Consider the following 16,166-nt stretch of genomic DNA (forward strand, 5'->3'; position numbering starts at 1 on the left):
TAATCAAAATATATCAAATTGTACTTTAAATATATACAACTTACTGCATGTCAATTATATCTCAATAAAAATATCTCCCCAAAAATCTAACCTATAAAAAGAACCTGACAAAAATGAAATCTTATTCATTGCTTAGTCCAATAAGTGGACTAAGTGATCACCTCTTTGCACAGCCAAAGAGAATTCATAAATTTACTTACAGAAAAGCTTCAAAGTTTCCCTTACTCTATGGTTTGGAATGATACCTAAATGAAATGATACATTTCAGGTATGCATAAATACCCTTGATAGTCTATGACTATCTTTTTTTTTTTTTTCTTTTTTTTTGAGATGGAGTCTTGCTCTGTTGCCCAGGCTGGAGTGCAATGCCATGAGCTCGGCTCACTACAACCTCCACCTCCTGGGTTCAAGCAATTCTCCTGCCTCGGCCTTCCGAGTAGCTAGGATGTGCCTAACTAGGTATGTGCCACCACGCCCGGCTAATTTTTGTATTTGTAGTAGAGACAGGGTTTCACCATGTTGGCCAGGCTGGTCTCAAACTCCTGACCTGAGGTGATCCACCCGCCTCAGCCTCCCAAGTGCTGGGATTACAGGCGTGAGCCACTGTGCCTGGCCAACTATCATTTTTTTTAAATGCTAAAAAGATTCAAATCAACATACCTGATTGTCTGAGTAAGAAAGCTGCCTGTTGGTTTCCTTCTGTGAGGTCCTGCTACCCAGAATGGCTCCAAAACTACCAGACCCCTGAGAAGGTTTCATGGCTGGTGACCAAAAATATAAATTTTTTTAAAATCCCCAAATCACTCACTTTAACAGAAAGATTTATCATTATTATTTTTATATAATATTGAAGAAATGGAAGAAACAGCAGGCAAAAAAGAAAACAAATCAAAGTGCCTATCAACCAATTCTTTCTGACAGAATATACATCTTATATAGAAACTAAAATTTAGAGCTAGAATCTGAAGCAAAAAAATTAAATAACACACATACCTGAAAACATTTAATAGAAGGCTAAAATTTACAAAGCAAAAAAAAAAAGCTAGAATAAACATTTGGTAATTATATTAATAACACTATGGAAAAGCCATTGTGTATCGACAACATGAACACTGACACTGGATGTCAGAAACAGTGACAGGTGTATCTCCAATAACATATACTCCAAAACATTCTCTACAGGTAAGTTTATCCAGTAGAATAAATGGCTTCTATTCTGAAGAAATTAATAGTAGTTCAAGGAACATTCAAGGTATTATATAAATATGAATTTGCATAGACTTTAAAAAATATTTTATACTTTAATTTGGTTAGCCAATTTCCAACTGATGACCATTTGAAATGTTTTAATTTTTCAAAGTTGCAAACAATGCTTAACATCCTTTCACAAATCTTTTTGTAGGATAAACTCCTTATAATAAGAACTACTGAGAGAACATACAATTTTAAACTAAACCGACATTATTACAGTCCTCAAAAAAAAAAAAGAAAAAAAAAACCTCTATGCTCCTACCAAGTATACGAGAGTACATCTTGCTTCCCTTCACACTGCTACCAATGTGGTAGTAGGAATCTGAGTTTGGTGAAGTCGAGAATTTTTTCATGTGTAAGGGCCATCTATTTTGCTTCCTGAATTCTCTATTTGCAGTTTTTGTCAATTTCTCTACTGGGTTTTTTTTTTAATTGATTTGCAAAATAGGTCTTTGTATATTAGTAATATTAACTTTGTCACTCTGGCTACTATTTTCTTCCTTTGTCTTTTGTTCCTTGCCAGAGAGACTGTCTAATTTTTTAACACAAGTTTTCAATCTTTTTCTTTTATTAATTCTAGTTTTTATGTAACACCCAGAAAAGTCTTTTCCATCCAGAGATTATGTTAAAAGTACTTTTTACAATACTTTTATCTTTTTTTTTACATTCAAATCTTTGGTCACTGGAGATAAGGATCCAAGTGTATTATCTTCCTAAATGGTTAGCTGTCTTGTTTATAGTTAACACTGTTTATCAAATATTAGTCTTTTGTCCATTGATTTGAAATGCCACGCTTATATACTTTATACCGTTCAAAGTATTTTTATTCATTATTTTGCTCTAGTCTCTGCAAAGTATATAATAATCACCTTTGGGCAGCTAAAGCAACTAAACCTGAGATTAAAATGACTTGCCCAAGATCACAGAATGAATTAAGAGTTAAGCCCACAGCTAGCTATTCTAATAACGCCAATGACTTACTGAGCGCCTAGCATAGGGAAGTCATACTTCTACATTTATGAGCTCTCATTCTTTAAGAAGCCCTGAAACCAAGATGATACCTTCATGTTAGAGACTAGGAAATTAAAACTCAGTCATTAAGTGACTTACTTAAAATCACACAGAAATAACAGGCAGAGCTAGAATTTCAACCTACATCTATTTATGGCCAAAGCCTATATTTTTTCATTATGCCATGTTGCTCAATATTGGTCCCCAGACAGTATATTGTGCTTTCCACTCCAACGTATTTGAAGACATGCTTTTCTTACACGTATCAATTGTTAAAACAGTGATTCCATTAATATGGGTAAGATGAAATAAAACTAAAACAGAGATATAAACTAGCCTCTGACATATTCTAAGAATTTTAAATAGTATTCAATTTCTTGATTCTTTTTTTTTTTTTTTGAGATGGAGTCTCGCTCTGTAGCCCAGGCTGGAGTACAGTGGCACAATCTCAGCTCATTGTAACCTCTACCTCCCAGGTTCACACCATTCTTCTGCCTCAGCCTCCCAAGTAGCTGGGACTACAGGCGCTCGCCACCATGCCCGGCTAATTTTTTGTATTTTTAGTAGAGATGGGATTTCACCGTGTTAGCCAGGATGGTCTCGATCTCTTGACCTCATGATCCAACCACCTCGGCCTCCCAAAGTGCTGGGATTACAGGTGTGAGCAACCGCGCCTGGCCTCAATTTCTTGATTCTAAAATTCATAGTTTAGTAAATTGATATAGCTCCAATTTGGTGGCATGAACATATAATGAGTAGGTACTAAATGGCAAACAACCATAAAAAGCTTTTATTTTACAAGAATACAGTGTCGAATGGAGATACTAATTAAAGGTAGCACTGCTACACCTTCATTTTCTGATGTTTTTAATGTGTCATATTTAAGTTGAAAAAATTCAAGTAAGTTTGTCAACTATAAAATATAAGTAATAGTAAAATGTTGAAGATGACAGAGCTAAAGACTAATGTGATAGTAGAAAACTCAAAAATTTTAAGCAAGAGATTTTTTCCTAAAAAGATGGCTGTAGGGCCAGGCAGTGGCTCACGCCTGTAAACCCAGCACTTTGGGAGGCCAAGGAAGATCAATCGCTTGGGCCCAAGAGTTCGATAACAGCCTGGGCAACACAGTGGAATCTTGCCACTGTACTTCAACCTGGGCGACAGAGTGAGACACTGTCTCAAAAAAAAGAAAAAGAAAAAGAGAGAAGAAAAGAAAAGAAAAGAAAAGAAAAAGTGCCTGTAAATGCATTAAAAGAAAAAAAACCACTATTTTAAATGAAAGGGGTTAGAGGGGGCAGAGGAACCTGATCATACCATGTGATTTTTTTACAGGAATCATTTTCCACAGCAAGAGTAAAACTTCAGAATAATTCTCATATAGATAGGCAAGTGTCTAAGATTTATGCAACAAGGTAACTTTTCCCAACTGTAATTTAAATCCTCCTCCCTGGTGGAGGTTGCAGTGAGCTGAGATCATGCCACTGCACTCCTGCCTAGGTGTCAGAGCAAGACTCCATCTCAAAACAAAAAAAAATCCTGCTCCTTTTTCTAATCATATTCTTTTGTGGAATCTACATATAAGATCAAGTCATCTGCAAACACAAATAATTTTACTTCTTCCTATCCAATTTGGATGCCTGTTATTTCCTTTTCTTGCCTAACGGCTCTGGCTAAGACTTCTAGTACTATGTTAAATAGAAGTGGCAAGAGCAGGTATTCCTGCCTTGCTAATGATCTTAGAGGAAACATTTCCAGTTTTTCACCCCTAAATACGATGTTAGCTGTAAGTTTTTGCATATGACCTTTATTACGCTGAGTCGTTTCCTTCCACTCCTAGTTTGTTGAGTGTTTTTATCATGAAAGAGTGTTGGATTTGGTCAATGTTTTCATCTGCAACAATTCAGATGATCATGTGGTTTTCGTCCTTCATTTTGTCAAGAATGATGTATTACATAGATTGATTTTCATACGGTGAACTATCTTTGAATTTCAGGAATAAATCCTATTTGCTCACGGTGTATAATCCTTTTAATGTGCTGATGAATTCAGTTGAATACTGGTCTGTAGTCTAGTCATATTCTTGTAAAACTACTAACGTTAGACCCTGGGGTGATTAGTACTCACCTGCAGGAAGTCTGTTTTGATGGACTGCATCTAGAAACAACCTCATTTCCTCTGCATCCTTACTTGGTACTTTGTCAATAGACAAGAAGCTGTTATCTTGTAGAGTTAACATTAGGCGGCTTTGTTTCGCTCCACTGGGTCGAAGCACCACATTTTTAATGTTATGACTTAGCTAATCAAGACAAAAGGAAAATTATCACAAAAAATGTATGACAACTAAGTATAACAATCTGTATAATGAACACTAAACTTTATACTTTCCAAGTTACATTTATCACTCTTCCCCACAGTAATTCAATTTTTTTTCAACCAAAAGAAGTTCCCATTTCTTGATACATTTAAATTAAAGATTTACCTTTTAGAGATGCAAACACATGCAATAAGCCCTTAATTATACAGAGATCTTGGACCAAGGGTTATAGAGAAGGAAAAATAAAGAATTGTTTTTAAAAAGCCCTTAATGAATGTTGTCAATAGGTTCTTGGTACTAAATGGTAAACAACCATGAAAACTTTTTATTTTATAAGAATACTGTGTCAAATGGAGATATTAATTAAAGGCAGCACTGCTACCCCTTCATTTTCTGATGTTTTTAATGTGTTAAACATTAAGCAAAAGGATATATAGCAGGTCCTCAAATAACATCATTTCCTTCATTATAATGTTGATGAGAAAAAAACTAATTTCATTTGTTAGTCACAGTTTTCAAGAACCAACTAACAATATAAAGTGTGGACTTACTCTTCTATTATTTTAATGGAATAATCTTAGAACTCTTGATCTTATGGCAGGGAATCCCTTATTTTCAGATATAGTTACAGAGGATAAAAACTGCTGAGTTAACATATTTCAGAACCTTGGATGGTTACACTATCACCAGTTTAGAAAACAAAATGGAAGTAGCAAGCCAGGTGCCACGGCTCATGCCTGTAATCCCAGCACTTTGGGAGGCCGAGGCAGGCAGATCACCTGACGTCAGGAGTTCAAGACCAGCCTGGCCAACATGGTGAAATCTCATCTCTACTAAAAAGACAAAAAGTAGCCAGGCATAGTGGAGTGCACCTGTAGTCCCAACTACTCGGGAGGCTGAGGCAGGAAAATAGCTTGAACCCAGGAAGTGGAGGCTGCAGGGAGTTGAGAGCGTGTCCCTACACTCCAGCCTGGATGACAGAGCAAACCTTTGTCTCAAAAAAATTGGAGTAGAATCTTTGTCTTTTGTTAAACAAAAGTTTGTAAGACATTTGGCAAATTATTTAGGTAGTTTCAATGTAAAAGATATTATTCCAAGCAATTAAATAATCCTCAAAAGAATTCCAAACTTTCAAAAACCATCAAAAATAAACCTTTACCAATATAGCACACCTTTTTTTTTTCTTTTTTAACTAAGAAAACTCACTTTAGTTTCATTCAAAGATCATATGTACCTGGAAACTCTTAACTTACTTCTCTCTCCACAGAACTGGTTCAATAATTCATCTTAGACTCTACCAGACTTTGGAAATGTGCTATGAAGCGATAACTTTTATTTTCTCATAAATGGAATTTTTCCAAGGCTAAATTAGTAAATCTTACAGTTTCTTCATTATCTAAATAATTCTCACCAGTCAGGCAGACTTATTCTCTAATGTTCTCAGCAGGCATATATAAAGGTTTCTAAACTGCCTTTTACTGAAGACATGCCCTCTGAAAAGCATAAACAAAGAACTAATAACATATTTCAGAATTTTTTTAAAACTAGAGAAAATTGACTTTTGTTAATTATTAGATAAGAATGAAAAACAATTTTGCCAAACAATTTATATTCATAAATTATAGATGTATTTTTAGCGTCAAACTAGGTCTTAAAATTATGTCCTTGAGTGGAAATTCTCTAGGAAAACACAATAATTCGTTTTAGATGCTTTGAACTCCAAAATATTTGAATAAGCAGTTTAGCATGCAAAAGGAAAATAGATAACATTAAACGCATTATTTCAGTCAATTTACCACTTTTTAAAAATTAAATATACAAAGCAAAGTTTGTTCATTAACAAACAAGATGAGAATCTTCTTGAACTTCGACACTTCAACAACCGAAAAGCCCATCCAGCCCCACAATTTCATTAACTATTCATATGGTAACGACACACAACTCTTCCTCTATCTTAAGCCCAGACCTCTCTGTTGGAGCTCCAGTCCTGTTTATCTTCTGAATGCTTGACACCTCACATAACTAATCTCTCCCAATCCTCACACCCCAACTCTTCCCCTCTGCTCCGTATCACAGAAGACATAAAAGTGACTGCCATCCACTCAAAAACTTGAGACTCTCCCCAGATAATTTTCTCACACCTCCCAAATCTTTACATCTTCTTGAAATCTCTTCAGATCTATCCTTCCCTCTTCTTGCTTATTCCACTCCCTTTTCCTTACTTTCATTCCTCATCTAAACTCCCATAATAACCTCCTATATGTCCTTCTATTCTCCCACTGTCACCTGAAATAAAGTCATCTGCCTAGCCCCAAAGAAATGTGAATTTGAGACTCTTGGCTCCTTAGAACTTCTGTTTCCCTTATGACAAACAAGAAACATCAATATCTGGTTCCTACCTAGCTCTTCAGCCTTATTTCTGTCACTCACTCCTCAGTGTCCATGTATTTTAAAAATAACTTTCTAGTTCCCTGAGTGCTGATTCACATTTCATGTATTTGTCCACATACAGAAATCACTTCCAGTTTGGCCAGAAAATTCAGGGTTAAAGAAAAAAAAAAGACATCACTTCCACCTTTACTATGTTTGGCAAACTTCTATTTATTCTTTGAATCCTCAGAATGCAAATGGCTTGCTTTCTTGTGTTACCTCAGGATCTTTGTAATGTTTTTACAGCTAAAAATGTATTTGGTTGCTCTTTTTTTTTTTTTTTTTTGAGATGGAGTTTTGCTGTTGTTGCCCAGGCTAGAGTGCAATGGTGCGATTTCAGCTCACTGCAACTTCCACCTCCTGGATTCAAGCTATTCTGCGGCTTCAGCCTCCCGAGTAGCTGGGAATACAGGTGCCCACTACCGTGCCTGCTAATTTTTGTATTTTTAGTAGAGATGGGTTTTCACCATGTTGGCCAGGCTGGTCTCGAACTCCTGACCTCAGGTGATCTGCCCACCTCGGCCTCCCAAAGTACTGGGATTACAGACGTGAGCCATCATGCCTGGCCTATTTGGTTACTCTTAAGTTTGAAGGAAATGATGTCTCATTCAGCTCTGTATACTTACCACCCCGTCCCCGAACCACCGTTTCTTTTTCAGACAGGATCCTGCTTTGTCACCCAGGCTGGAGTGTGGTGGCACGATCACAGGCTCAAGCCATCTTCCCACCTCAACCTTATAAATAGCTGGGACTACAGGTACACACCAACATGCTCAGCTATTTGTTTCTGATTTTTTTTTTGTAGAGACAGGGTCTCGCCATGTTGCCCAGGCTGGTCTTGGACTCCTGGACTCAAGCAATCCTCCTGCCTCAGCCTCCCAAAGTGCTGGGATTACAGGTATGAGCCACCGCGCCCAGCCATCCCTTAGCACAATATCCACAGCAGTAACCTGTACGTGGTTAACAAATGAATGCTGAATGTAAACTGATCTAGAACTGAGATAAAGGCTGAAGTCACAGGTAAAACCGTCATGCTCCTAAAGATCTGTGTTTGGTTAAACATTTGAGTATTTACTCACTGCCAAATTGGGCTGAGGATTGAAAAAAAAATGAGCCTGTATTTGCAAAAAACCCTTTCTTTTGATGAGGCGAGCAATTAGCAGATACATGCATGTGACAAACTCCTATTTTTCCATCACTACCTCCATCTTATTTAAGACTATTTTTGATACACGAAATCATAGGCAATCTATTTTTACAATTCAAAAGCGGAGACAAATAGCAATTTTATCTAAGATCAGGTTCTCAAGCATAAAGTTATATATTGTTTTTCAATAGAATATTTTAGAACGGATATTACACTTTTGTATAATCTAATTTAAAAATATAAGATCTTGGCCAGGTGCGGTGGCTCACGGCTGTAATCCCAGCACTTTGGGAGGCTGAGGCAGGCAGATCACGAGGTCAAGACATCGAGACCATCCTGGCTAACACAGTGAAACCCCATCTCTACTAAAAATACAAAAAATTAGCTGGGCATGGTGGCAGGCGCCCGTAGTCCCAGCTACTCGAGAGGCTGAGGCAGGAGGATGGTGTGAACCCAGGAGGCGGAGTTTGCAGTGAGCCGAGATCACGCCACTGCACTCCAGCCTGGGCAACAGAGCGACACTCCATCTCAAAATTAAAAAAAAAAAAAAAAAAAAATATATATATATATATACACACACACACACACATATATGTATACACACATACACATATTTGTATACACACACATACATATATACACACATACAATATACATATACACACATATATACATATATACACATGTATATACATAAATATATACACACATATACAATATACATATACACACATATATACATATATACACATGTATATACATAAATATATACACACATATATATGCATACATATACACACATATATACACACATAGATATACATATATGATCTTAAAGTGCAGAAAAATGTAAAACATTATGTTCTTAAATTCAACTCATATCAAGATGAGTAACTTGGTTGCATAAGAGAAGCAATAAAGAAGTGAAAACAGGCTGGGCGCAGTGGCTCACACCTGTAATGCCAGCACTTTGGGAGGCCAAGGCGGGCAGATCACGAGGTCAGGAGTTCAAGACCAGCCTGACCAACATGGTGAAACCCTGCCTCTACTAAAAATACAACAAAAAATTAGCCAGGAGTGGTGGCGCACACCTGTAATCCCAGCTACTCAGGAGGCTGAGGCAGGAGAATCGCTTGAACCCAGGAGGCAGAGGTTGCAGTGAGCAGAGATCATGCCACTGCATTCCAGCCTGGGTGACAGAGGAAGACTCTGTCTCAAAAAAAAAAAAAAAAAAAGAAGGTGAAAAGAAAACTAATTTTTGCAGTGAAAATGAAGTTTCTTCAAAACTTTACAGTTAGAAGAAAATAGCTGTAAAGATAACCTTGAATAATCATCCCTGAATGATTCATACCATGACATTTGGCAGGATTATTCAGGAAGTAGACACTGGCTTTTAGAAGACACTAATAAATTCTGTTAAAAACTAACACTAAATAGTGATGAATCCATCATCATGTATGTTAAGGGGGAAAAAAGGATGAACTAAAATTATCTTAACGCGGTTTTAAAAATAGCTTAGATATACAGTATCCAAACTCTTGTCAGCTTCCTCCCACAAGTTTTCTTTTCAATAATGGTGACTACTTCCTGCTTTTATTATATACCAACAACAATACTGCTGAATAATTTATAAAACATGTATATAAAAATATTAATGTCCTAGAAATAAGCAAGAAATATTAATCTAGGAGGAGGACTACTGTGATGTTTACTATGGCACAGAATAGCTATTTACTAAACGATCTGCTTCAAGAGCTATTCCAAATCAATATTTGGTATTACCTGAAATATCCTTGGAATTCCTCCAGTATTGTAGTGAACTACTAGGCTGACTTTATTCTCTTTTTCCACAATTTCAAAGGATCCTTCTTTCCACTTTGTAATCCCAGTCTGCATACTTCGAATTCTGATAGGACCATGTATCTTCAGAGGAGACATATTTTCTTTAAAAATAAATTGCTTCCAGCTAAATTAAAAAGCAAAAATATACCTTCACCTGGCAGGTTCTAAGGAAGAAAAATAAGATAAGTTATAACTTACTAGTAATTAAAATAATTTTTTGTTTGTTTGTTTGTTTGTTTGGAAACGGAGTTTTGCTCTTGTTGCTCAGGCTGGAGTGCAATGGCGCGATCTCGGCTCACCGCAACCTCCGCCTCCCAGGTTCAAGCAATTCTCCTACCTCAGCCTCCCGAGTAGCTGGGATTACAGGCATGCACCACCACACCCGGCTAATTTTGTATTTTTAGTAGAGACGGGGTTTCTCCATGTTAAGGCTGGTCTCGAACTCCTGACCTCAGGTGATCCGCCCACCTCAGCCTCCCAAAGTGCTGGGATTACAGGCGTGAGCCACCGCGCCTGGCAATTAAAATAATTTCTAACCACCATGCATTTCTTCCGCGCCTTCATTTTCCCTTCTTTGCCATGTGTCCAGTACTGTGTTTATTAGTGCCTAAATTCTACATTTTGTATCATTCACAACCATACTGCTACCACTAAAGACATGTCAACAGGAATAAGACACCATTCTCAAAGTGATTGCCTTCACCATTAAAGTGCTGATTATTCTCTTCCTTCATGAAAGCTAATGGGTCTGGATTTCCAAATATAAGTTTAAAAAAAAAAAAAAAAAAAAGTGTGTCCAGGCCAGGCATGGTGGCTCAGCCTGTAATCCCAAAACTTTGAGAAGTTGAGGTGGGAGGAATGCTTAAGCCTGAGAATTTGAGACCAGCCTGGGCAACATAGGGAGGCTCTATCTCCACAAAAAAACTGAAAAAACATTAGCCAGTCATGGTGATACACGCCTATAGTCTCAGCTTCTAGAGGGGCTGAAGTGGGAGGATCACTTCAGCATAGGAGGTCAAGGCTGCAGTTAGCCATGATTACCCACTGCACTCCCGCCTGGGCAACAGAGTGAAGACACTCTCAAAACAAAACAAAACAAAACAATACAATAGGCCTCTGACTCCATTTCTTAGAATGGAGTTCCTCCCAAAACATCAAAGTATATCACCAAATGCTTCCTTCTAACAGTGAGCAATCTAAGCATATCCATATGTACAGAAGACATTAAATGAGTAAAAAATTTTAAAAATAACCAAGTTATTTGATCTCCAGAGTTACAGTATTTGAGAAAATCATTTAATCTCTAGAGAAAACAAACAACCTCTCTTCCAAAGAACCACCTACCATTTATATTTAACACTACCATTCCTAGAAAGAATCTTTACCAATTTTATCTTTAACAAATACTCAGGTTTCCTGAATGAACTTGTAATACTTAAAAATGGCTGGGTGCTTGTCAGGCAATATTTGAAAACTAAAAAGAAAAAATGGCCGGACACAGTGGCTCATGCCTGTAATCCCAGCACTTTGGAAGGATGAGGTAGGCAGATTGCTTGAGCAACACGGCAAAAACCTCATCTATGCAAAAAATACCAAAAAATTAGCCTGGCATGGTCATGTGCTCCTGTAGCCCCAACTACTCCAGAGGCTGAGATGGGAGGATCACCTGAGCCAGGGAGGTCGAGGCTGCAGTGAGCCATGATTGCACCGCTCAATTCCAGCCTAGGTGACACTCTGAGTGAGACCTTGTCTCAAAACAAACAAACAAAAAAACACAAAAAACTTAAACTTACAGCAATAATCAGATGTGTAAAACTCTTCAAATTAGCTTTTGCTAAAGTTGGCAAGTAAATAAAATTACAGTTATAGCAGAGAATGTTATCAAATAGTGTTATATACATAAATATGCAATCATTTAAAATTGCTAAATCAAATTTTATAATATTCCAAACCTTTAAAAACACTACTTCTAAAGTGGATTCTTGCTTATAATTTAATAAATTAAACACAATTAAACATTACCTTTGCCTAAACAGCTCAACTAGAAAAGCTATAAAGGCTAGTATATAAAGGAAAATGATGCTAGGTCTAGAAATCAGCAGCCAGCCAGCCCTATCACTTACTAATCTGTAACTTACCTTTTTTAACCATAAGTTTTCTCAACCACAAAATAGGAATAGCAAATGTTGTAGTGTTGTAGAATGAAATAACACATACTAGGCACTCAGCAGACAGCAGTAATTAATATTAATGTAATTAATGTAATTAATGTCTGTTTTCTGAATTTATTCCATGTCTATAATACCTCTTTCTTCAAAGACCTCAATAAATACAATGTTAACAGGAGTCACTAACTCAACTATCTATAGGGGCTAGCAGGTGACAGAAATGACTTAAGCAGGCAAAATTTGAACAATTGCTACCCAATCTAGCCAATTATTATCATGTAGAAATAGTGAACATAGCATTACCAGACCATCTAACTTTTCAAGAAAATAAAGACATCCAAACATTTACGTAAAACTGTCCATTTTTAATTGTTGGCAATGAATTCAAATTTATTTTTAACAGCTACAAATCAAACAAAACTCACTTACAGGCAGGATACAGTTTGGAGGCCCCTAGTTGGAGGTCTCTGGTTACTGTACGGCAAATAACTGAAGATAAAAGAAGATATATGAAAACACTTTCAAGAGTTTAAAGGTGTTAAGTATCATAAGTACTCTATTATTATTCACTCATCTCATCAAAAATTTTTAAGTGCTTACTATGGGCAGATTTAGATATTAGTATAATGTGCTGGGTAATACGAATTCGTCAAAGTAACAGAGTCCATTAATGTTTATAGAACTGTCTGTTAACATGACATTTGGCTCAAACTAGTAATCCTACAGAGCTACAGAAACTTGGGCCAGCAATGTATATCTGTAATACTTTTTTCTGCAATTATAATTTGTGACTTCATTGTTGGATACATCCTTAAGACTTTTTTCCACTCTGCCACTCAGTGCTGCAAAGAATACATCACTCTCCTACTCCAGTTTCCCATGCCAGAAACAGGAGACTTGTCTTTGGCTTCCTTCTTGATAATTATTGGTATTGGATTAGAGATGGAAAGTCAGGAGAGTCCCATCAATTCTGCCTCCAGAGATCGGGAGCTGTGGTTCACGCCTGAAATGCCAGCACTTTGCGAGGCAGAGGTGGGCAGATCACCTGAGGTCAGGAGTTTGAGACCAGCCTGGCCAACATGGTGAAACCCTGTCTACCAAAAATACAAAAATTAGCCAGGAGTGGTGGCACATGCCTGTAATTCCAGCTACTTGGGAGGCTAAGGCAAGAGAATCGCTGGAGTCCGGGAGGCAGAGGCTGCAGTGAGCCGAGATCATACTACTGCACTCCAGCCTGGGTGACAGAGCGAGACTCTGTCTCAGAAAAAAAAAAAAAAAAAAAAAAAAAATTCTACCTCCATACACCTTTCAGACAGCCTTATAATGAGCTGCAGATCAAACCATATTCCTCTCTTGCTTAATATCATTCAACAGCTCTCCACTTGTTCTCGCAATAAAATCTAAACTCACTACGTGACGCAGAGGCCCTTCATGACTCAGGCCCTGCTTACCTGTCTATTCCCAATAAAACCCCCAAATCCAGCCTTCTGAATTACTTATAATTTCCTCAAAAATCCCTATGTTCTCATGCCACTATACCTTTGAATACACAGAGGTCATGTCTAGAGGATTTTTATGTGTTCTCCCCATCCCCAACCCTCCTTAATTTCTTCTCCTGGCTCTAAAATCAAGACTCAATTTAGACATTACCACCCTCTTTAAAAAGCTTTATATAAAAGATGTAGGACACAAAATTGGCAGAACCAATATAATAAACTTTTTCATAATGCCTCAATTTAGTTCATTACCTGCTTTTGCACTAAATGAACTGACAGCTACATTTGCTCATTCATTATATTATCAGGGCTTGCTCTACTTGGTTAAGAGTAAAAAACTAAGTTTCTTTTCAGCATGAAGCATGATCCAGTAACAGTTAAACTTTCTATGAACCTAAGACAAAGACAAGGTTTCCTTAAACTCGGTAATGGTAATTGTCTTATTAAAGCAAAAAACTAAGAAGACAAAAGATAATTAAAATGAATTATTCTTTAAATATGTCCAGAGATTCTTTCTCTAAATTTCGTCACAATTATTAAAATTACTGTTCAACTTTGAGCATTACCATGAATGCTCAAAGCAATAATATTAGCAAAAAATGTTTCTATGCCCTGTACATTTATTTACGTGCTCACATTTTAGGTATTGCTTTGAAAACATCCTTAATCAGAGAGCATTCTGTGGTAAAGAAAGTATGGCCAAAACACAAAAACTATTACTACAAAACAAACACAAAACTGTCAATTCCCACCAGATTGCATGCTCTTTGAAACATATATCCAAAACAAAAACATTACTTACTTTTCAGTGACTTTTACCGAAAAACCCTATGTAATAGCAATTCACCTTTATTCTGATCCTTGTGCCAAAGGCAAAGCACTCTTCTTGGGACGCTACTCATATTCTGCAGCTATGCCAGTTCTCCAGAAGCCATCAACTCAGCTAAAGAAAATAAAAATGTGCTTTTTTAAAAGAATCCAATATACAAAATTAATACTTAAAGGAAAGTGGGCTGGGCACAGTGACTCATGCGTGTAATCCCAGCACTTTGAGAGGTCGAGGCGGGCAGATCACCTGAGGTCAGGAGTTCAAGACCAGCCTGACCAACATGGAGAAACCCCGTCTCTACTAAAAATACAAAATTAGCTGGGCATAGTGGTGCATGTCTGTAATCCCAGCTACTTGGGAGGCTGAGGCAGGAGAATCGCTTGAACCCAGGAGGTGGAGGTTGCAGTGAGCAGAGATCACGCCATTGCACTCCAGCCTGGGCAACAAGAGCAAAACTCCATCTCAAAAAAAAAAAAAAAAAGGAAAGTGATCATTTATACAACAAAGATTAACTTCTTGGTTATTTAAAAACTACAAATTACCTTAAAGAAAATATTTAAAATATGATGCACAACACACAGACACACACATAAAAGATCAACAGAACTTTAGGAACTTATCTGCTGTGCATAATGAGGGACTATAGGATGAGCCTGCACCTTGTTCAAATTGTATCTTGTCTTATTCATTCTTGCTACATTTTGAAACTAAGAAGTCAGTGACAAAGAATACATCCTTTGTTCACTTTATAAACATTGTTACATAATAATGTCTTAAGTCTTAAAACTTCCATAACAAGTTGATACTATTTCAAACGGTGGGTAAACTTGGTGCTTTCATTTTTCTTTCAAAGCTAACATTGTTTCTCAAATTAGGCCTCACTAGGCCTGAAATTTCTCTGAAGTACTACCTGCACAACTCTCACTGCCTATCTGAATGTTACAACATCAACTTTAAACTCCTTTGTTCATTTAGTAAACAATCATTTATTAAGCTACTCCACTTTCAAGGCACTCTGGTAGGCATATAGATGTGAAGATGATACAGTCCATGCCCTCATTAAGAAGCTCCTAGAGGCCAGGCACGGTAGCTCACACCTGTAATCCCAGCACTTTGGGAGGCAGAGACAGGCAGATCACCTGAGGTCAGGAGTTTGAGACCAGCCTGGCCAATGTGTTCTCACTAAAAATACAAAATTTAGCTGGGTGTGGTGGCACGCACCAGTAGTTCCAGCTACTCGGAAGGCTGAGGCAGGAGAGTCATTTGAACCTGGGAGGCGAAGGTTACAGTGAGCAGAGATCACACCACTACACTCTAGCCTGGGTGAGACCGCTACACTCCAGCCTGGGTGAGGGAGCAAGACTCTGTCTCAAAAGAAAAAAAAAAGAAGCTCCCAGACTTCCCTACTTTTGTCCTTCTACCATCATTCAGGCAAGAAATCTTAGCATCAGCTTTATCCTCACTCTCATCTACTCAAATCCCAGATTTTCAATAGCCACTACTCTCAGAAACTCATCACTACGCCATCATCCCACCTAGTATTTATTACGCAACCCAACATTTATTATGCAACATTTACTAAGCAGTGCTAAATGCCATACATGCATTATCTCATTTAATTTTTATAATAATCCTAAGTGACAGGGATATTATCTCTATTTCACAGATGAGGAAACTG

At 37.3% G+C, this 16,166-nt stretch overlaps 1 protein-coding gene across 11 annotated transcripts in view; it reads right to left on the reverse strand.

The window, feature by feature from the left end:
- Positions 1–16,166, reverse strand: part of USP37 (ubiquitin specific peptidase 37) — a 120,781-nt gene that overhangs the window by 100,195 nt on the left and 4,420 nt on the right. For 5 of the 11 annotated variants that reach the window (XM_055290598.2, XM_055290599.2, XM_055290597.2 and 2 more), the window contains exons 2-6: positions 14,507–14,602; positions 12,589–12,652; positions 9,936–10,119; positions 4,387–4,558; positions 661–761 (exon numbers count right to left, since the gene is read on the reverse strand). In XM_055290598.2, coding sequence (XP_055146573.1) covers positions 661–761; positions 4,387–4,558; positions 9,936–10,119; positions 12,589–12,652; positions 14,507–14,561 — 576 coding nt within the window. In that variant the 5' untranslated portion in view covers positions 14,562–14,602. Of the gene's footprint in view, positions 1–660; positions 762–4,386; positions 4,559–9,935; positions 10,160–12,588; positions 12,653–14,461; positions 14,603–16,166 lie in introns of those variants that run through there. The other 6 variants (XM_063645094.1, XM_055290601.2, XM_063645093.1 and 3 more) reach the window with 6 other exon arrangements.

This window comes from Symphalangus syndactylus, chromosome 8 (genome assembly GCF_028878055.3).
Source record: "Symphalangus syndactylus isolate Jambi chromosome 8, NHGRI_mSymSyn1-v2.1_pri, whole genome shotgun sequence".
Classification (NCBI taxonomy): Eukaryota; Metazoa; Chordata; class Mammalia; order Primates; family Hylobatidae; genus Symphalangus; species Symphalangus syndactylus.